This window comes from Penicillium oxalicum, chromosome II, assembly GCF_001723175.1.
Source record: "Penicillium oxalicum strain HP7-1 chromosome II, whole genome shotgun sequence".
In the NCBI taxonomy this organism is placed as follows: Eukaryota; Fungi; Ascomycota; class Eurotiomycetes; order Eurotiales; family Aspergillaceae; genus Penicillium; species Penicillium oxalicum.
The window spans coordinates 1,486,665-1,505,999 of NC_064651.1; the positions used below are offsets into that span (position 1 = coordinate 1,486,665).

Below are 19,335 nucleotides of genomic sequence, written 5' to 3' on the forward strand. Positions count from 1 at the left end.
TCTCTGCATTGCTATGAGTTCCCAGTGATTATTTGGGCGTGGTGGCCCATCAAGGCATCCAAATGATCGATAGCTGTCCAGATGTGCAGCACTAGTAATTGGTGTCATGACGGCCCTGGATCTCGAGGCCCTCATACAGTCCTGTAGCTGCAGCTACTTGCGAAGTAGTTCATTGCTTCCGTCGTACATCTCACGCCCACCTCATATGCTCATGTAATGTCTGAAGATATTCTGCCGATCACAAATTTCAATTCTTGCGCGCAGAGTGACCATGTGACCGGCAGATTTCGGCGCGGTCGGTCTGTAGAGCGGTCGAGACCGCAGAGCTGGGCTCTCAGCCTCTTCCCTATTCGGGCAATTCCGAGTCTCTCGCCCACTTGAAGTGGCTGGAGCTGGGCGGTGACCCGTTCATCGACGTGCTGACGAGAAGCGTATGATTGACGACCTGCACCGGCGGACCCTGAAGGAAGTCGTCCGCATACCTCAGATGGTCCAACAGAGAGACTTGAGTTGGTCAGCTGATGATATACATGCGACCATCCCTACAGGCTAAACATTCGACCGGCAACTTTGGATTACACCGCAGATTGCTGTACAGCTGATCCGAGTTGGACTGACGACATCTGCGACAATGAATCTTTGACGACGATTGCAATCGAATTCGAATCATCATTACGTGATCATTGGTTGATAAATCCAGACCTGTTACCTCTATTGTGGCTGGATCAGCTCGAGAGTCGATATAAGCAAGAATAATGAACTATTGAGAAAGACGACCTCACAATATACTGAGAATAAGTGTGAGCGGCTTATGCTGAGCGATGACTCCGGAGTCCGGGATGATACAGCCTGATTCCACGTTTCATCCAACCCATGCATACCCAATGTCCCACGATCAAACTCTCATTCGATTCCCACAAAGCCCTTGCTGAGATTCCACAGTCTTTCCTCATTTGCCTCATCAAACGCGAAAGTGCTGTATCCAAATTCAAGTGGATCTGCGTCCGAAGGAGCAGGCCGGATCACCACCGATGCTCCTTCGAGATACAGTCCACCCTTGCCTTCAAGTGTGCTCGACACGGCACCAAAAATGGTCGTCGCGCATCCTTGTTCCAGGCTGCACAAGTACTTTCGACCACGTTCGTCCTGCAGCATTCCATCCACCTCTTGCTGGGAGTGCTTTTGGAGATTGGGACTCATGAATGATCCCGGATGCAGACTGTAGCCATGCAGCCCTTCTTCTCCGTACAAGCGCTCGATTTGGGTCGCCATCCAGATGTTTGCCGTTTTGCTGGCCCCGTAGGCCAGCCAGCCGTCGTAGTTCCCCTCGAAGTGAAGATTGTCGAAGGGGACACTGCTGAAACGGTGGGCTACCGAGGATACGTTGATGACGCGTGAATCGAAGCCGGGCGTGGAGCGCGCCGTTGCGATGAGCGTGTCTTTTAACAAATTGAATAGCAAGAAATGGGAGAGATGGTTTGTTCCCAGGTGGAGCTCGAAACCGTCCTTGGTGCGACTTTCCGGGGTGTTCATGACCTAAGTTGACCGAATTGTAAGCGTTATGCGTCCATGCCTTTGATAACGGATAGAATTGGTAAAACTGACAGCCGCGTTGTTGATCATGATATTTAGCTTTACGCTTTGTCCAAGAAATTCTCGCGCGCATGCACGCACACTGGATAGATCTGTCTGGTCCATAAAGAGAAGCTTGACGCGGCCAGCATCGAGGAGATCGCCCAAAGCCTCCCTCGCTTTATCCATGTTTCTGACGGTGCCATACACCGTAGCTCCAGTTTGGGCCAGAACACGAACTGTCTCTGCACCAATGCCAGATGAAACACCAGTGATCAAAATGACCTTGTCATTCCATTTGTTCACAAGGCCTTCGTCCTGGATGATTTGGTATCCTGTCACCCGCGAGTCACCGGGCCCATTGAGGACTTCCCACCGATTACGGTCAGCATAGGGACCAAACAGCTGAAATGGAACCTTGGAAGTCATTTCGATTTTGATTCCGATGAAGGGAAGGCCCAGGAAATGATGTTCGACAAAGACGAGATTTTGTATGGATTTCGCTAGTGCACTAGCCAAATTGAATTGAATCTTAGCAGTGTTTGGGTTTGCAAGATGACACCCGGGTTGGTAGATATCAAGTACCATAGCAACCTCCGAGGTTTTTTATAGAGCTATCCAGCTCTATACTAAGACGTCCGCGACGTATAGGTCGAGTCAGCATCCGTGCGGCTTTAATGTTAAGGCCGTTCTATCCCCTTGTGGCTGCATGAGCTTATTTGTCCGTAGGATCTTTTGGGCCAATTGCAGTACCCAGACACGAAGCCCAATTCCAGAAAAGTGGGGCACCGCTTCCGATGTCTTTGCAGTCGTGGGCTGGAGCGGTAGAGGTATGGTGAGAAATCAGTATGAATTGACTTCATTCGAGACTTCTGTGTCTTTGATCTGGACTAAGGTTTTACAGGAATTGGCACTTTGCTCGAAAGGGTTGGGTCGCAATTAGACAGAGCGCTCAGTGGATGAATCCAGCTCGGAGGTTATTTTTGCATAATCATAGGCTGTCCGGTCAGGCAAACATCGGAGCTAGTCAGCATCCCTTTGAAACGAATGCTGAGAAAATTCAAGAATATTGAGACAAAATTTCGGTGACTCATAAAGGGAGAGGGCGTCATGCAAGATTCTAGTCGATTGAAATTGTGGTGAATCACAATCCAGTTGCTGTTGGAGCCCCGTCTCTCGACGGTCAGGGGCGCAGTATGTGTATGCCCATCCACTTCTATCCGCGGTGACTCCCTTCAAAGCGATCTAAACTTTCAATCCAGCTGAGTCGACAAAAATTCCCAAGCTTTTACACTCAAATAATTGGAACACAGGTGGAAATTACACAGTTGTTAGGTACACCAAATGTCTGCATAGGTGATGTGTCAGTGCAATGTGGACCATTTCCCAAAAGAGAGCTATATATATTGCTCGAAGCACGAAATACACGCCGAATATATTCTGAGCAAGTTTTGTCTGATTTCAAACACTTAGGTTACGTAGAGTGAAAACTTATTCCATTAGCCTTGGACATCAATGTCCAGCTCACGCTTGTACGCGGGCTATTCAATAGATATCCCTACAGTGGATAGCCTGAGCGTCATGCGTGGGAAGTACCCCGCCATCCGGCGCGGTTCTCTACATGTTGTCTCCGAATGATCTTGTGAAATACGCACAATAAAGATGTTTACCTGACGTCTTCATGATGACTACATATTCCCACAGAGATGGAACCTTATAGGTCTAGGTGAGCTTCAAAAGACTCCGCCGTTGGATCAAATATAGTATGACACCTAGTAGGTGTCGGGAAGAGGTTTACTCAAGAACACAGCCCGGACTGTGAACAATCACGGTTCAGGAAGCTACCTGCCCGTTCACTAGGTCTAGTAGGCCCGCAATAACCCGGGGAGATATATTTTGTAGTACCCGAGTCCATCTACTCTTATGATTTGGCTACCACACCAGGAGTGGAGTCGTATCCCACTAATATTTCAAAGCAAAATGGGCAAAGCTAACTAATAAAGAGACTCACATTGGTCTTATATATATCCTGCATGGCCCAAAATCCGGAATATCACATCTCTAACCTGGTTGGCTAGGTTCTTGGGGAGCGTGTTATTCCTGTTCCTCCAAGAAATTCAGGGAATGGTGAATGTGGGGATGAACCGATTGTAATTCGCAAGAAACCTATCACGTGAGGTTACCGTGGTAACAGAGCGGATCCGGTCGAGTCTAACCAAACACATTTGCATCACTCCACAGTCCACACCACACACATGATCGTTTCGACCTGCAATCGACTGCAATCTCCGTAACACGGATCAGCTGCCGTCATTGAGCTATTTTCGCCATACGCTAGTGCATCATGATCACAATCGACTACTGAAAACAACCGACAACGCGCCACTTTGACCAACCGGCCCGCAGCAGAATCGAAGACAACATCACGACCAACACAACAACCAAAGCATTCCCGTCGCCAACATGGCACGCGCAGCCGTACTCCCACCATCTCCCGCCAAGCGGGGGACACGGACTGCACCCCGGTCGACTTTGACCAAGACCACAGCTAGTTCCCAAGCAAAAGCCGTCGCGGCGCCCAAGCGCGTGACTAAAACCACGACAGCCAGGAAAAACACACTCGCAGCAGCCGAGTCGGACTCAGATGATACAGAAGATGAGCTCGGTATGATGATGCAAGAGTCTGAAACGAAACCAGCCCGACCACGAGGACGCCCACCCGGTCGCACATCGAGCAAAACGTCAGCTACCGCGGCTTCAGCGGCGAAAGCCGTCACTCGCCCGAAGAAGACAGCTTCTGCGCCCGCTCCGTCAAGAAAAACCGCTACTCGCGAATCATCTCAGCCACTAGAGCCCACCAAAAAGCGAGTTGGGCGACCGAAGAAGAGCGCAACGTCGGAAATATCCACTGCTGCGAAACCCGAGACAGCGCCCAGGGCTCGCGGGCGACCCAAGGGATCAACAACTTCGAAAACGCTGACCACCACTCGCAAAAATGATCGAGTTGTAGATGAGACCGATTCAAATTTCGGAAATTCTTCAACACAACATGTTCGTGTCGCCACAAATTCCGCGACAATGCGATCGAATCTCCTACGCGGCCCGGCAAAGAAGAAGACAGTTACTTTCCGGGAGCCTAACGGCGCAGAGGATGAAGGAACTGAAAAAGAGGATTCCTTGTCACCTTCCGGCGTAAAGCAATCAAAGGGAACCTCCGAAAAGACTGGCCTAGGGGCAATGCCCATGCGCAAAGCAGCTGGCACTTCGACGCGTGGGCGAAAGCCTGCCGTGGCGAAGAAAACTGCTGGGAAACCTTTGTCACCGAAAAAGGACAAGCAGGTCACCAAATCACTCGCGTCATATGTTGGTTCCGACGGGGAAGAAGATGAGCTGGTTTCAAACAAATACAACGTGACCAGTCCTCTCAAGTTGGTTGTCGATTCGCCTGTCAGGCCGGGCTCCGGGACCATGGGACTCAATTCACCCATGCGAAGAGTCAACTTCACACCTCAGAAGCCCTCCGGTACAGTTGATGAGAACGGAGAGCCCAAGTGCTCGACTCCCAAGAATGCCCCATCAGGCACTGGATTAAGTTCTCCAGTACGAAGAATTAATTTCACGCCTACCGCGGCTCGTGCTACTGTGCCTGACATTGATCACCAGTCGTTAAACCCTGGTAAACCTGTTGATTTCAGCGACGCGGTGTTTATGTCGAGCCCTGCTAGGCGACCGGAAGTATCACCTTTCCAATTCTCGCTCCGGGACACTCCCAACCGTGGCTTGCTCTTCCGTCAAGATTCGCAGTCCACTGTCGAGGCGCTGACTGAACGCGAAGCATCTCCTCTGAAAAGATCTCCCAGAAAGGCCAACCTGGGTGCCTCGTTCTCGGAGACCATCAACTGCAACCCACTTTTGTCACCAGCCAAGAGATCCCTCATCCAAAGCCCACCCAAAAGAGTTCCGTCTCCCTTCAAGAGCTCTATTCAACTGTCTCGGGCCATGGATAGGACTAGCTCTGTTGATGAGGATGATGATAATGAAACTATTAGCCTTCCCAGCCCTCGGGTGGAGACGGAGAAGACGAATTTGAAGATTCATGAGACTGGTTGCTCCCTTGCAACGGATGATGTTCAAATTGTTGAAGATGTTGCCCGTGACATCTTCGGCATCGAGCTGCGGTGTTATGGCAGAAGCTCTTCGTTTTCACCGTTACCACGAAGGCTTTTCGCACTTGAAGAGCCTCTGGAAATCGCCCCTGCGGAGAACCCCCAAGGAAAATCTGAAGATGTGGAGAGCGACGCCGAGCCCGCTGAAATCGATCAGCAAATTGAAGAGCTGGAAGATGAGATCCGGGGCGAACCTGATGATTTTGGGACGGTGTGCTTGAATACAATGGAAGACCTGCAGGAGGCGTTTGAAAACCTGGCTGATGATCAAGGTCCCCAACGCCATTCAGAGGCCGACGGTGATTTTGATACCGTGGAATCAGAAGCAGAAGAGGCTTGCAACCAAGAGTCTGATTTAGAGTCAACAGCCCAAGAGACGAACAACAACAGCCTGGCTATGCCGGCCAGCGAGGAAGAGCCGGAGGAGTCCATCCTCGAACTCCAAGACCCTGAGACTTTGGGAAACTCGCATATTGCTAGCCCCTGCATCGATGTACCGGGAGAGGATCCTGCTACATCTCTGCCGTCGCCGGGGCAGGAAAGGGCTCACAACGAGACAATCGTTGCTGATCAACCAGAAGACTTCTCCGACGTTGAGTCCGAGTCAGGTTCATATGGAGAGCCTCTTGTCCACCTTTCTCTCCCCGAGGCCACTCCTCTTAGGTCTCATGCGGCTTCTGTTCAGTCTTCACCGGTATCCACGAGATCCACTTCAACCCCGTCATCTCTACAGAATATCCAAAAACAAGGTGTGCTGTCATCTGGCGAGGAGAAGGCCGTTCAGCCAGAAAACCACGTCTTTTATCATCATTCCGAACCTGAAATGATCCTCGAAGAGAGCACTTTGAACGTTACAGACATTGAAAGCCCTCTCCCCGCACTACAGGCTCGCTGTGAAAGCCCCAACTTCAACGGAAAACGCCAGTCACTCGACAACCTTGGCGTCGGTTTCACACCATTAGCTCGGAAGCTTGACACCTGGCAGGCCAGTGCTTCAACGACTTCCAGGCTGGGAAAGCCACGTCGACGTGGCGTCTTTTCTCTCGCCGGACCTTTAAAAAACCACAGACTCGCCTTCTCCAAGTGAAGATGTCACTTACCCTGATATCTCGCGCGATGTCTCGGAGGCTGAATCACCTTTGCCTCCGCAATCACCTCAACGTAGTGGCGTCATGAATGGGTCTCCCCTCCCTCAATCTCCTCACACACCCCCATCCGCCAGGACTCCACTCGACCACTCCATCATGTACTCGCCTATTCGCCTCGACATCTTTGAAGACAGCGAGATGTCTGACGTGGATAGCCCTACGATCGAAGCAGACAACACTGACCGGGTGTCGGAAAAAGCCGGTCTCCCTGAGAATCATCCGCGGAAATCTTTCGGTGAGGATGAAGACAAGGAGAACAGACACTCTCCCCTTAACCTGCCTGCAACTCCTCTTCATCGCGGAATTGACCATCTGCGAACTGTGCACACTGTCTGCAAGGTTCCACTGAAGGGTGAAGGTGAGGTTTCGCCTTTGAAGCTGCCACGAAAGCGTGGCCATTCGCTCGAGGCGAGATCTCCAACTCGGTCCTCGTCTCGCGTGCGCAAGCCAGTCGTTTTCCTCGGCAGTGAGCCATCGCCGGTCCTCTCTCCCCGCAAAGAGGCGCGAGTCCCTCTGAGCCCTAGTCCTAAGCGCCGGTGCAGTGCGCCTCGACGCTCCAGTGGCGCCGACTCTGTGGTCCAGGTCCCTCAATCTCCATCTGTCGCTTCTACCGCTGGTAGGACACCCCGCAGAAAGAGCATGACCAGCAGCAGCGGGCAAGCACTTCGGGGCGCTGTCGTGTATGTGGATGTGCACACGACTGAAGGAGAGGACGCCTCGGGGATCTTTGTTGAGCTCCTGCAACAAATGGGCGCTAGATGTTTCCGGTCATGGTCATGGAATCCTCGCAGCAGCATGTCTCCTGTAGACGGCGAGGAGCCCAAAGAGTCCAAGGTGGGAATCACCCATGTCGTGTACAAAGACGGTGGCCTGCGTACATTGGAAAAGGTCAAATATGCCGGCGGTTTGGTCAAGTGCGTCGGTGTGGGGTGGGTTCTCGAGTAAGTTTTGACCACCATGCTCTTCATGAAAACCAAAAAGGCTTACTGACTTTGTTTTTCCCCCAACTATAGTTGTGAGAGAGAGAATAAGTGGCTAGAGGAAACACCGTATATGGTCGATAGTTCTATCGTTCCTCGCGGCGGCGCCAAGCGTCGCAAGAGCATGGAGCCGCGAGCTCTCAGCAACGTCAACGGCACTCTTGTGCGGGTCGCTGAACCGTCAACACCATCTGCCAGCGGCCGTCGTTGTGGTGCCGATCAAGGCGCAGTCGAGGGTTTCCGAAAGATTACTCCCCCGACGCCGTTGGCTGGAGTCCCCTCAACGCCAACGCGGAGCACTGAACGTTATACAGTCCCCGCCACTCCAGGCTATAACTTTGCCAACCTTGACGCCATTGGCATGTCTCCTGCCACGCCGTATTTCCTCTCCAACCGTGCCAAGTTGGTACAGCAATCTTGTCCCCCGAAGCAAAGCAACCGTGGCCTGTTTGACTCGGCAGACAGGCCCGTTTTCGGTCTTGACGCAGACGACGAAGTAGAATCAAGACGTCAACAGAGGGCGCGCATGGACGCGGCCCGGCGAAAGAGTCATTTCTATCAACCCGCTATCCAGAGTCCGCTTCGAGAGTGACTTGCACTCTTCTGATCTTTATTGGATTGCCTTGGTTTTTTTTTCTTTTGACTTCATTTGTCTACCGCACTATGCATATGAGAACAGGGGCATGGAGTCTGAGCGGTTGGTTTTTATTTTGGTTACTTGGTTTTTTTTTCTGGCTTTTTTCTTGTCGGCAGCATCCAGACACCGGCGTCTATACTTGGTTTTCTTGCACAGTAGATTGAACATTTCAATATGGAAGAGAATGATTTTTTCATTTGGTTAATGAGGTTTATATGTCCCGAAAGTTAGGCGCAATGGACGCCAGCGCTGTTTCTCTCCTTTTCTCCCCTAAGTGTGCATGTGCAGACTTGGCCACACGCATGTTCTTAGCGTGAGAACTTTCTTTTTCCAAATGCTACAGAGATTGGAATACCTCTTAGATTTGCGATTCCTCGCGGTAGAATCCGGCCACAAGGAAAGCGAGCTCAAGAGCCTGCTTCTCATTGAGACGAGGATCGCAGAATGTGGTGTATCGCTCGCCAAGGCCATCTTCCGTCAAGCCTGCAGCACCACCTACACATTCCGTCACAGCCTCGCCAGTCAACTCGAGGTGCATTCCACCGAGGAAGGATCCAGCCTGGCGATGGATCTCCAGGGCCTGCTTCAACTCGGAAAGAATGTCGGTGAAGTGTCGAGTCTTCACGCCGGAGGGGGTGGCCTTTCCGTTGCCGTGCATGGGGTCGCATTGCCAGACGGGGATGTGACCGGAGGCCTGGACCGCGGCAATATGTCCAGGGAGATACTGGGCGATCTTCGATGCGCCGTAGCGAGAGATCAGAGTGACCTTTCCGATCTCTTTGTTGGGGTTGACGACATCCAATAAGCGTACGAGATCGTCGGCGACCATGGTAGGTCCGATCTTGATTCCGATGGGATTGGAAATGCCGCGGAAGAATTCAACGTGCGCGCCGTCCAGCTGTCGTGTCCGGTCCCCAATCCAGAGGAAATGTCCTGATGTGGCGTACCAAGCGGGTTCAGACTGAACGGTCACCCCGGTTTCGGTCTTCAAGGGCTGCTTGAGCATTTGAGTCATGCTAGATTCGTACTCTAGTGAGAGACCTTCGTGGCTAGTGTAGATGTCCGCAGTTTCCACACCGCGATCCTTGTCGATGCCGACGGTGCGCATGAAGCGCAGGGCGTCTTGGACTGAATTGACAATCTTGGAGTACTGATCCTTGATAGAGGGCTCAATGACGTGGCCGAGACCCCAGTCCATAGGGGAGTGAAGATCGGCCAGACCCGAAGAGAGGGCGGCACGCATGTAGTTCAACGTGGCGGCGGAGTGGAAATAGGCTGAGACCAGGCGCCCAGGATCAGGCTTTCGTGATTCAGGGGTAGCTTCAAAGCCATTGATGTTGTCTCCCCGGAAGGAGGGCATCTCGACCCCATTGACGGTTTCAGTGGGACTGGATCGTGGCCTGAACATCGTTATCAGTTTGGAGGCCCATGACTGCACTTTTGAGCAGAGGACTCACTTGGCAAATTGTCCCGCGATGCGAGCAATTCGAATGACGGGCTTGTTGGCTCCTGAACGAGGCTATTTAGGGAAAGGGGTCCAAGACTGAGAGCAAGGGAGAGATCTTCGCATACCCCAGATGAGAATCAAACTCATCTGCAATAAGAGCTTGAGCTTGGCTTCGATCATGCCCTGGTTGCAATAGTCAAAGAGCTCGGCACAGTCGCCTGTGGAAATAAAAAGTTAATACTAGACGAGGAAGCTGTTCAGATGATGACATTACGTACCGCCTTGCAAGACAAATGCTTGACCTAAGGCTACCTTCTTCAAGCTGTTCTTAAGATTGTTGACCTGCATGGTCTGTCAGTAAGGCCAGACACGACAATCCAAGGCTTCACTGGAAGGGAGACTTGCCTCTCGAGCAGTGACCAACGGAGGCAGACGTTGTAATTGGGAGAGAGCATCCTTGACGCCTTGCACATCCTCATAGATTACATCCTGCTTGATGGGCTTAGTGGTCCACGCTGCAATTGCGATGATCAGTTATCTATCGCAGTCATGGTACCATCCAGGCGATCAAGGCTGATGAAAGTTGGCAAAGACACGTACACGATGGACTCCAGTTACTAGTAGCCATGGTTGGTTGATCTGACCCCGCGCCACGGAAGAGTGGGACGGTAAGCAAGCGTGAGCGCTCGAGGATTCCTCAAGAATCAATGGCAGTGGAGATGGGAATGGGCAATTTCCAGCCAACACTGGGAGTGAGGTGTATAATGAGGGTATTTCCTTTTGAGTTCACTGTCAACAGTGATCGTCCGGGTCGGAATGTAGTAGTATGTACAGTCATCAACCAAGTTCTAACAAAGAGAAAAGCCAGACAACAAAAATTGCACGGTGGTCGCTTATTCGCGGAACGTGCGGATGACTCACTTGATTGCCTGGAGAGACAGGCAGCATCATGAGACCCTTTGCTTATGTCAGCCATTATCGCCCGCACCGACGGCTCTAGAAGGTGAAGCGTCCGTGCGCTTCGGTGACGTGGAAAGCTCTCCACCGAGTCCACACTCCTTCAGCGACCCCTCAGCCAAGAAAGTGTGGAGCGATCCACTATTCAGACCCGACTTGGTTGACTTTCTCTCTCTCTCTTTCCTGTCTTGACCACTGACTGTGACCCCAGCAGAACATCAATCGCAATGTCAGACCCTATTCCCTCCGCGACAGCGAACCCTGATGCTGTAGTCCAGCAAGTCCCGTCCAATGCAGAAGATCGCAAAGCTGCTGCTGCTCTTGGCTCGCTGAACACGGAGGGAGTCTCAAGTGAGGCCGCTCCTTCAAAAGGACTCACCAATGCCCAACAAGAAGCCTTGAATAAGGCTATGAGCCGCTTAGAAGTCGCCGCCGGTCAAACGTCAAATAGTAAGAAGAAGATGGCGGAGACGCAAAAGAAGCAGCCCGAAACGCAGAAAAAGGCGGTCAAGGTGAACGCAGCCGATGTGACGTTGCTGGTATGGTCGTGTTGCTCGATTACGGAGATTACTTGGAGACGCTGGATGAACATGCTAACCGTTTCTCATTCTGGAACAGGTTGAGCAGCTCGAGTTAAACAAAAACAAGGCTACGGATCTTCTCAGAGCTCACGAGGGGGATGTGACCCGTGCCATCAAAGCATATATCGCACCCTCCATTCGAACGTAATTCGGCCGCTGTCAAGGTCCATAAGATAAGTGGTGAGGATCTTTTGGGTGATATGCAGGGTGCATATTGGGGGGGGGGGGGGGGGAAGGGTCTAAATTCAAACGCTCAACCATGCTCCCTGAACCCTTGATCGCTTGATTGGATGAATCTATGCGTTTTCACATGGTTGGTTTCGAGCCAGGCTACATGGCATTATTCGGCTGTTGCAATGGAGCTCAATTTTCATATTTGTAACGCAGTATATTTGAGCCAAGTCCACCTTTTCTATGTAGAGCTGTGCAGGACCAGGCGGATTGTGCGAGGTCAAGACTGCCACACGTCGTTGGAGTGAGGCTGAACTGGGCATCCCGTGGGAGCGACGAATACCCGGTTGGGGCCCTTCTCCCAAGTAATATCGCCATTGGGCTCGACCTTGTAGTACTTGTACTCAAAGGGTGTGCCTGCTGGGATGAACTCGACACTGGCGAACCACAAGTTTTGATCTTGCGTGTAGAGGTTTGCGGTGAGTGGGAAGCCTTTCTTGGCGTCCCAGTTACCCAGCGCAGTAATGTTGCCACTCATGAAGACGTTCTCTCCATAGTAAGTGTTCTCAATCAGATAGAACGTGATAGGCACGATATCCTTAGCAGGGATGCACTTAGTCTTGGACGAGAAGGTTGCCGTGGGCGCCTTATAAGTACCCACAACAGGGGAGGCTGAACAAGTGGTTGGGACTTTGTTTGCCGACTTTGCGCCCCAGGAGGGAGGAACCACGGCATCGCGGCGTTGCGTGGCCGTCAAGAAAGAGGCAAATGACCAAGTCAGGTCGTTCGCAGAGAGAGGAGTAGCCGTGTTGCGATCGTATTGCTCGGCCAGAGATCCATTAGAAGGAGTGTACTGCTGCACCAACTGGATGAACCCGTCCGCATACGCCTTGATGGACTGGGTCAGGCTCTTGAAGGTCTTGCTGTTCCTCGGGTACGAGCCAATTTTCACGGTCGCGTCAAAGTCTTTGAAGAATGACAACGAGGTCTCCGAGACTTCAAGTTTGCCAAGTCTGTCCCACTGGTACAAGGCGTCGTAAAGCAATTCAGATGCGCCTAAGGTGGCGAGATACCTGTGATTCGGTCAGTTTACAAGATTGGGAGCTTGGGGCATATGTGAATTACGGACCATGGATTGCCTCCTTGGTAAACATCCTCGGGGTAGCGGCCAACGTTGGCAGCCGATCCCTCTGCAAGGCCCGCATTAATCTTGTAGATAGAGCGGAAGGAATCCACATAAACCTTGTGGTTTGCCAAAGCGCGGGCAGAACAAGGCTGGAAAGTTGCATCGTCACAGGCTGCTTCGGGATCAAAGGTATGAATGCTTCCCAGGACAGAGTCCAGGTCGATACCAGAGCGGCTTGCTTGCGTGTTGATGTTGGAGGTGATGTACTTTCCGTTCCAGAAACTCTGCAGGAAGCACAAAATCTGGGGAGGCTGAGAATCACAGGCATCGCAGGACTTGCCGAGCTTCTTCGCCAGTTGCGAGCCTTCAACAAGGGCTCGGTGCTGGACCGCAATCGTGAAAAAGCTTGACCCATCCACCTCTTCCCACAAGTCAAATCCGGTATTATTCCAGTATTGCCCGACGTATGCTAGATCATTGGCAATGATCGGCCACATGACCTGTGACACATCCGATCTCTGACCATGGGATATCAGGTAGTTGGCGTAGGTGATCATAGCGGTCGCTCGCAGCGCTGGGCCATCCCGCTGAGGCCGACCCCAAGCACCCGAAAAGGGATTCAGGTCAATCTCGAACTTGGGTTCACCCAGACCAGAGCCATCCTTCAGGGTTCCAGAAGGATTAGACACACTCTGGAGGATTGCTTGGGACGACACGTAGTCCCGAATTCCTGTTTCCAAGTATTTGCGGTCAATCGGAAACTTTGCCCGAGAGTCTTCGAACAGGTCGATCAAGCACTTGGCAGTCAAAGCTGAGTCACGAGTCCATGTATAATAATCTGGGCACTCCAATCAGTATCAAAAGGAGGAGATAGCAAACCACCCCGGCCACTTACAGTCTGGATTCTCTGTGTTTGGACTGGCAATGAACAACCCCGCGGCGGTGCCGGGTGTTTTCTTGCCTCGCCCGCCGAGATTGTCCAAGATGCCTTGGAGCGACCGCTCGCCCTCTTTGTGGATGAACGGCGTCAGATTCCCACCCTTGGGATCAGGACGCGCCGCCGTCAGCTGTCCTGCGCAGAGAACGCCGGCTACACCTGACAATAGAGTGAGACGCATCTTGACCGAGCGAAAATCAGAAGACCGAGTGGACGTCCTTTTGGGAGAAGGGAGCACAGTGTGTTCGGGCGCGTCCAAAGATGTTCCGCATCGAGAATGGCGATCTGCAGCAGACCATTTATATACGTTTTTGGAACACCTCGATTCCGTCCTGCAGGCAAAGCACTATCTCCACCGTTGCCGGGGAATGCTCATGCGCTCGCGCCACCGGTCAGTAGCACCGAGCCACCAGGCATCGTGAAATTTCCGGTAATTTCCCGCTAACGAGGTGTCGCTTCCAATCTCTTGTTCCTTGACGCTTTGCGTCAAAACCGAATCGAAGCCATTTGACTTTTCTAGCTCACGGGGATCGGCCGAGAGGAGGAAACTCGCTTGACGAGGCTCGTTTTTGTCGTTCATTTGGACCGATCCCTGCTTGAATCGACCAATTTAAGTCGAAATGGGAGTACTGAGAAAGTAAACTTCGCTTTGTGGAGATCATCCCCGGTCATGTGGGGTAGAAACGGAGCTTTCGGGCGCTCCTCAACCAGACTCTTCAGGGGCCAGGCACCGGCCTCCATCTGACTGCACACTGGGAGTCATGCATTGATCCTTTTGCCTTGTTGGCTCTGAGACCGCATGACCGACCCTACTTGAGACGATTCTTCATTCACTTCAGTACATAGCATGAATCAAGACTCGTACAACTCCAGGCGTGAAGACTTGACCCTGATGGCCCGCGTTGCACGGGGACTTATGACCATGATCATCAGGATGTACAACTGGATTGTTATATCATTGACCTGGTTAGTTGGACTGCTTAGACGGTAAAATTTTTACACTAGATATCTAGCAGATAAATGCGCATGCAGTGATATACATTGTCCCATAAGGTACCGACGTCGATCAATGTCGGCCATTTGGCCCAGTGAAAACATACCATGATGGCAGATAAGACCTCTCCTGGGAAAGAGAAAGTCAAAATCAACTCTGATGCAGAACAAACTTGCACCCACAATCTATCATCACTTGAATCGATAGATGTTGAGGCGACCCAAGGTATTGAGATACCCAAGAAGCTGAGGGTAATCGGGCGGGGCTAGTTTGCACAGTGGAAAGTTTGGGCGCCTCGAGCCTAGCCCTGACACCATTCGTGTTTGATGAACAAGATATAAGAAAAAATTGAGTAGGAATTTGTTCCAAGAATGAACGAGCGAGGAAACTACACTCCAACTGTCGAGTGACTGACATGCCGTGGCGAGCCAAAAAACAAAAAAGAAACGTGCACCGACCGGGATTCGAACCCGGGCCGCTACCTAATCTCATATTAAATGGGCATGGGAGGGTAGCATCGTAACCACTTGACTATCGGTGCTGCAATGATAGAGTTAGTCCATTTTGACGTCATATACCACAGACTCAATTACTTTTTTGGTTAGTTTTAGAATGATCCATGGTTCAATATCGTTGTGTAATTGCTTGTCTCCTTTCTGGGGTCATCGCCAAATTCTCTGCCAGCCCAGAGGGCTTGAAATTGCCTGCTGCGGTCTCAATGAAACTCCCATAAGAACAAACCCCTGTTATTCTTATCTTTTCAGCGGAATCTCTTCTTCCCTTTGGCTGCCCTGTTCTTTCTTGGAGTTGGCTTGAAGGTTACCTCTGCGTTGGCTTCTTAGGTTTCGTTATCAACGCCTGGAAAAAAGGTGTGGATGGAGCTATCCAATTGTGTATCATGAGGTTCACTCCCCTGTGGTGGTTAATTTTGCAGAGGCTTTGTGAGCTAGTTTTACAGTTAAGCAGATCTCAGTGACAGCCGTACGAAGGGACAGCGTACCTTGTGATCGAAATGAAAGCAAGCTAGAACTCGATCTACTCGATATTGCATGAAAGCTGAAGGACGGCGGGGGCAATCCAGGAATTACCTTCAGGTCAAGGTGTAAATACAGCATTAATATACATTATTCCGTCGCGGGTAGCTCTTGTGCATGCTGATGCCATTTCTGCACAATATAATTAAATCGGTCGTGATAATCCTTTCATGTACCCTGTCTCGAGATCCGTGATCGAATCATGCCTTGTGCCCTTTTTATCTTCAAAATCGACAACCTGTTTCCGTTCACAGTCCCATTCATCCATGTGTATCATGTCGGTGCGCTGATAATCGTCCATGTAGTTGACCGAAGGGCGCGTGATGGCTTCTTGGCTGGATCGGTGCGTGTCCCCGTGCGGTTGCACATGGCCATCTCGATACCCCTGCCGAAACCCGAATTGGAGGAATCGCAATGGGCGTGGGAGTGAGACGGAGGGCCGGGATTGGGAGGCATCCGAGTAGCCGCGGCCGCCCTTGTTCAAATTGTGTTGATTCTGGTTTCTGTTGCCGCGGTTGCTGTTGTATGAAAAGGTCTTGAGTCCGAAGAGCTTTCGCAAGAGAGGCCACCAGCACATCAGATTGGCCACATATATGGCTGTGCTTGACTCTCGGATGTACCATATCTGATACGTGGTTGTGAGTGGTGAGGCAAAGTTAAAGTATTTGTTCAGGATGGCCGCGATGATAGTAAACAGGCCCAGACTCATCACTCCCACCAACAAAACTTTGCGGCGTCGCTTCAGCTGTGCCTTGACCAGAAGGGGGATCGGCACAGCGAACATCATCGCATCGGAGGAGATGTTGAAGACAGCCTGGGTGATGGAGTAATATTGATACGTCGCACACTGCATATTCTCCACCGGCATCGCCCAATATTGTGAGAATGGTCGACAGTACACGCCATAATAGGTGACCATGATGACGACAAATCCGATAGCCACGTAGATGCAAAGCAGTTTGATGTAAAAGTTAGAGCGGAGGTTCTGCGTGATTCTCCAATAGAGAATCAGCATACATGTTTTGACGCCCCATGTCGATACCAACATGCACTGCTCGAGGCCAATCACGATCTTGCTCCCGTATATCCGGTCACTGACTTGCTGTGGGTCAGCCAGCACCGTGTCGTAGTCTTTCGGGTCCATGAGATTTGTGGCATAACGGGCGGAAATTTGAATGAGAATGAGCAAGGTGGTGTAGATGATCTTTTTGGTGTGGGTTATTAGCCAAGTCTCTCTCTCTCTTCAAGATCGGAATTCCAAACTCACAAAAGTCGCTGTCATAACATAGTCGTCCCCTGCAAATCTCCAAGATTGGTCAGCCACGAAACCCCCTCAGAGAATGCTCAAGCCGTACAAAATAGCCGTTTTATAGATCCACCTGCAATTGTTCGTGAGATCCTGGATTGATCGTTAGTCAAAATTCACGTCACTCATTGAGTGCACCTCGCGTACGTACATTCGACCAATATAAAGTACAACCCCAATCGACCAGAACACAATAGCCTCCACAAGCAGCTGGTGCGGCGTGGGTGAGGTATCACCCATCATGATCAAGAGAGAGAGAGAAAGACTATTCTCTCGAACTGCTTAAATGAAGCCTCCCCAAAAGATAGTCGAAATTTGCCATGAATAGCTCTCCTTTCAAGCTCTGTCGGGTTCGGACGGATGTTAAGATGACAGACTAATTAAGAACATTCTGACAGAGTCGGGTACCATCGACAGGATTGAACCTTTCGGATTGAGTTTGGGTCATGTACTGTATCTGCTCAAGGTAAGCTCATGCTGTACTGTCGCGTCTGTAGGTCGGTGAGCGTCAATAATTTGTTCTAGTAGCAGATGTACGACCAACAGGGTGGCTGCGGCATTATGCATATTCGACATTGAGTTTTCAGCCGACTGTAGAATCGAGGGACACCTCCCACAAGCAAGGGTAGAGAGCAAGGGAGAAATAACTCATTCACCCACATCAATAGTGACTTTCATTGGAATGCAGATCGTTGAGAGCGACAAGCAAGCCTCTGATAAGAGACCTACTCATCCCTTAGTTCGCAACAAGGTGTGGAATTGTAAGAGTCTTAGGCATCCGAGGCTTCGCGTCCCGCAGCAACCTACAGTCTCATCTCATCGACCTAGATTCAGTTTCATCACTCTTCTTGTTACCTTAACGCCATAATCCTCTGGACGGTATTAGACTGGTTGCACATAAATTAGCTTTACTTTCTTTTATACAGTACTTATCCTGCGGAGGTACCGTTTGTTGCTCCCGATATTGGCGCCGACCGCTGTCAAATGTACAATGACGGGGTTCAATGGATCCATGATCTGCAATACCGACTCAAATAGTGAATGAAGTGACACCAAGGTGACAGGTCGGATTCCACCGTAGGATACCAAGACGGGAGAGCAACTCTCGGCAAGTCACCATGTTTGTTCATTCGGTTAGCAGTGACTGAAATGAATAGAAATTGACCACGTTGATCACTCCGAGTGAGCCTCACCATAATGTGTTATCTTCCTCCAATTCTTCGTTAAAAAAAAGTGGCGGTGGCTTGGCTCAAAGTTATGGCTTGCAGACCATTCTTGTCCCTTTCGAGAGGCAATTTTCTTACACGCTATTAGCACCCAGCATAATGAGAAATTTCACCCTTTCAAGACATAGGACCTGGGTGCCTCTGGTAGGCCGCAAGGAAAGCCGCGTCATGCGTTCCGCTAGTAAGGGTTGTTCATTCGACATGGACAAAGCTGAAAGTACCAGTTCTGCGAGTGGAATCCTATCAATGCTTGTGGCGCAAAAAACTCAAGGTAGTGATAACATCGACATTTGATGCCAGTACTGGGAAATTGATTATGAATCCAGCCGTAAGACTGTGTAAAAAGTTCCCTATGTGTCAGAATCAGAGTCCCCTTACACTCAGGAAACTGTAGTTCACACCAACGCTTGACATCGATCGCGCGTCGACTATGGGAACTTGAGTGATCGTCCTTCACGAGGGGATGGCGCTGTGAGCACTCCTTCCGTGTTGGAATGTGGGTCAGGTCACCACGGTTAAGCATCCCTTTCTGAGCAAAAGTAAGTTTTGTTCTTGGATAAATACGAGACACTCTCCATACTTGTCCAGATACAAAAGTCTGCTTGAAAGCTACTCTGAGAATTATTGACAAGCCTCCCTTCTATCCCCTATACAGCAATTCTTTCTCCCCCGATCCTTTTCATAGGTAGGGGATAAACACTCTAGACCAGATCAAAGACTCAGCAGGCTGTCTTGCCTTACCAACTGACCTGGCATCACTATTGGTGATTGATCCCGTCTTTCCCAGCAAATGATGACTTGCGCTTCGCCTCGGAAGTATGTAGTGTACGTAAATATTCGGCGCTGAAATATCCGCTGAAATATCCCACTTCTACAAGCCCACAGAGTGTTCATTAGACTGCCCTTCAGTTTAGCTGCAAATACCAACCTCTTAATGAGCATAGGCTATGATTGTAAACCTACTCTCTCTAGCTCAGAATAGCTGGGTATATACGTCGGATAGGCTGAGCATGCCTGAATTTCACAAAGCGAAAATTGGGCGAATTTTATATC

The 19,335-nt window shown here is 50.7% G+C and overlaps 7 protein-coding genes and 1 non-coding gene across 8 annotated transcripts; 2 read left to right on the forward strand and 6 right to left on the reverse strand.

Annotated features, from left to right (window-relative positions):
• Positions 1 to 903: 903 nt before the first annotated feature.
• POX_b02414 (uncharacterized protein) lies at positions 904 to 2,001 on the reverse strand (the record flags this gene model as incomplete). Its single annotated transcript, XM_050111328.1, has 2 exons — positions 904 to 1,536; positions 1,606 to 2,001. The coding sequence occupies 2 exons, from the start codon at positions 1,999 to 2,001 to the stop codon at positions 904 to 906; spliced, it is 1,029 nt and encodes a 342-aa protein (XP_049971674.1).
• A 2,034-nt stretch (positions 2,002 to 4,035) lies between these two features.
• POX_b02415 (uncharacterized protein) lies at positions 4,036 to 8,458 on the forward strand (the record flags this gene model as incomplete). The annotated part of the gene is made up of 3 exons (XM_050111329.1): positions 4,036 to 6,760; positions 6,807 to 7,827; positions 7,900 to 8,458. The coding sequence occupies 3 exons, from the start codon at positions 4,036 to 4,038 to the stop codon at positions 8,456 to 8,458; spliced, it is 4,305 nt and encodes a 1,434-aa protein (XP_049971675.1).
• A 403-nt stretch (positions 8,459 to 8,861) lies between these two features.
• POX_b02416 (Phospho-2-dehydro-3-deoxyheptonate aldolase) lies at positions 8,862 to 10,578 on the reverse strand (the record flags this gene model as incomplete). Its single annotated transcript, XM_050111330.1, has 6 exons — positions 8,862 to 9,903; positions 9,961 to 10,012; positions 10,076 to 10,168; positions 10,229 to 10,292; positions 10,356 to 10,465; positions 10,551 to 10,578. The coding sequence occupies 6 exons, from the start codon at positions 10,576 to 10,578 to the stop codon at positions 8,862 to 8,864; spliced, it is 1,389 nt and encodes a 462-aa protein (XP_049971676.1).
• Positions 10,579 to 11,134: 556 nt separating this feature from the next.
• On the forward strand, positions 11,135 to 11,636 carry POX_b02417 (uncharacterized protein; the record flags this gene model as incomplete). The annotated part of the gene is made up of 2 exons (XM_050111331.1): positions 11,135 to 11,446; positions 11,526 to 11,636. The coding sequence occupies 2 exons, from the start codon at positions 11,135 to 11,137 to the stop codon at positions 11,634 to 11,636; spliced, it is 423 nt and encodes a 140-aa protein (XP_049971677.1).
• A 303-nt stretch (positions 11,637 to 11,939) lies between these two features.
• On the reverse strand, positions 11,940 to 13,903 carry POX_b02418 (Glucoamylase; the record flags this gene model as incomplete). Its single annotated transcript, XM_050111332.1, has 3 exons — positions 11,940 to 12,732; positions 12,789 to 13,623; positions 13,681 to 13,903. The coding sequence occupies 3 exons, from the start codon at positions 13,901 to 13,903 to the stop codon at positions 11,940 to 11,942; spliced, it is 1,851 nt and encodes a 616-aa protein (XP_049971678.1).
• A 165-nt stretch (positions 13,904 to 14,068) lies between these two features.
• POX_b02419 (uncharacterized protein) lies at positions 14,069 to 14,302 on the reverse strand (the record flags this gene model as incomplete). The annotated part of the gene is made up of 1 exon (XM_050111333.1): positions 14,069 to 14,302. The coding sequence occupies one exon, from the start codon at positions 14,300 to 14,302 to the stop codon at positions 14,069 to 14,071; it is 234 nt and encodes a 77-aa protein (XP_049971679.1).
• Positions 14,303 to 15,165: 863 nt separating this feature from the next.
• On the reverse strand, positions 15,166 to 15,257 carry POX_tR056. Its single transcript has one exon. It is a non-coding gene; the product is annotated as a tRNA-Gly (tRNA).
• Positions 15,258 to 15,895: 638 nt separating this feature from the next.
• POX_b02420 (uncharacterized protein) lies at positions 15,896 to 17,296 on the reverse strand (the record flags this gene model as incomplete). Its single annotated transcript, XM_050111334.1, has 4 exons — positions 15,896 to 16,954; positions 17,018 to 17,046; positions 17,106 to 17,149; positions 17,208 to 17,296. 4 exons carry the CDS (start codon positions 17,294 to 17,296, stop codon positions 15,896 to 15,898), a joined length of 1,221 nt encoding a protein of 406 aa, XP_049971680.1.
• Between the last annotated feature and the right edge of the window lie 2,039 nt (positions 17,297 to 19,335).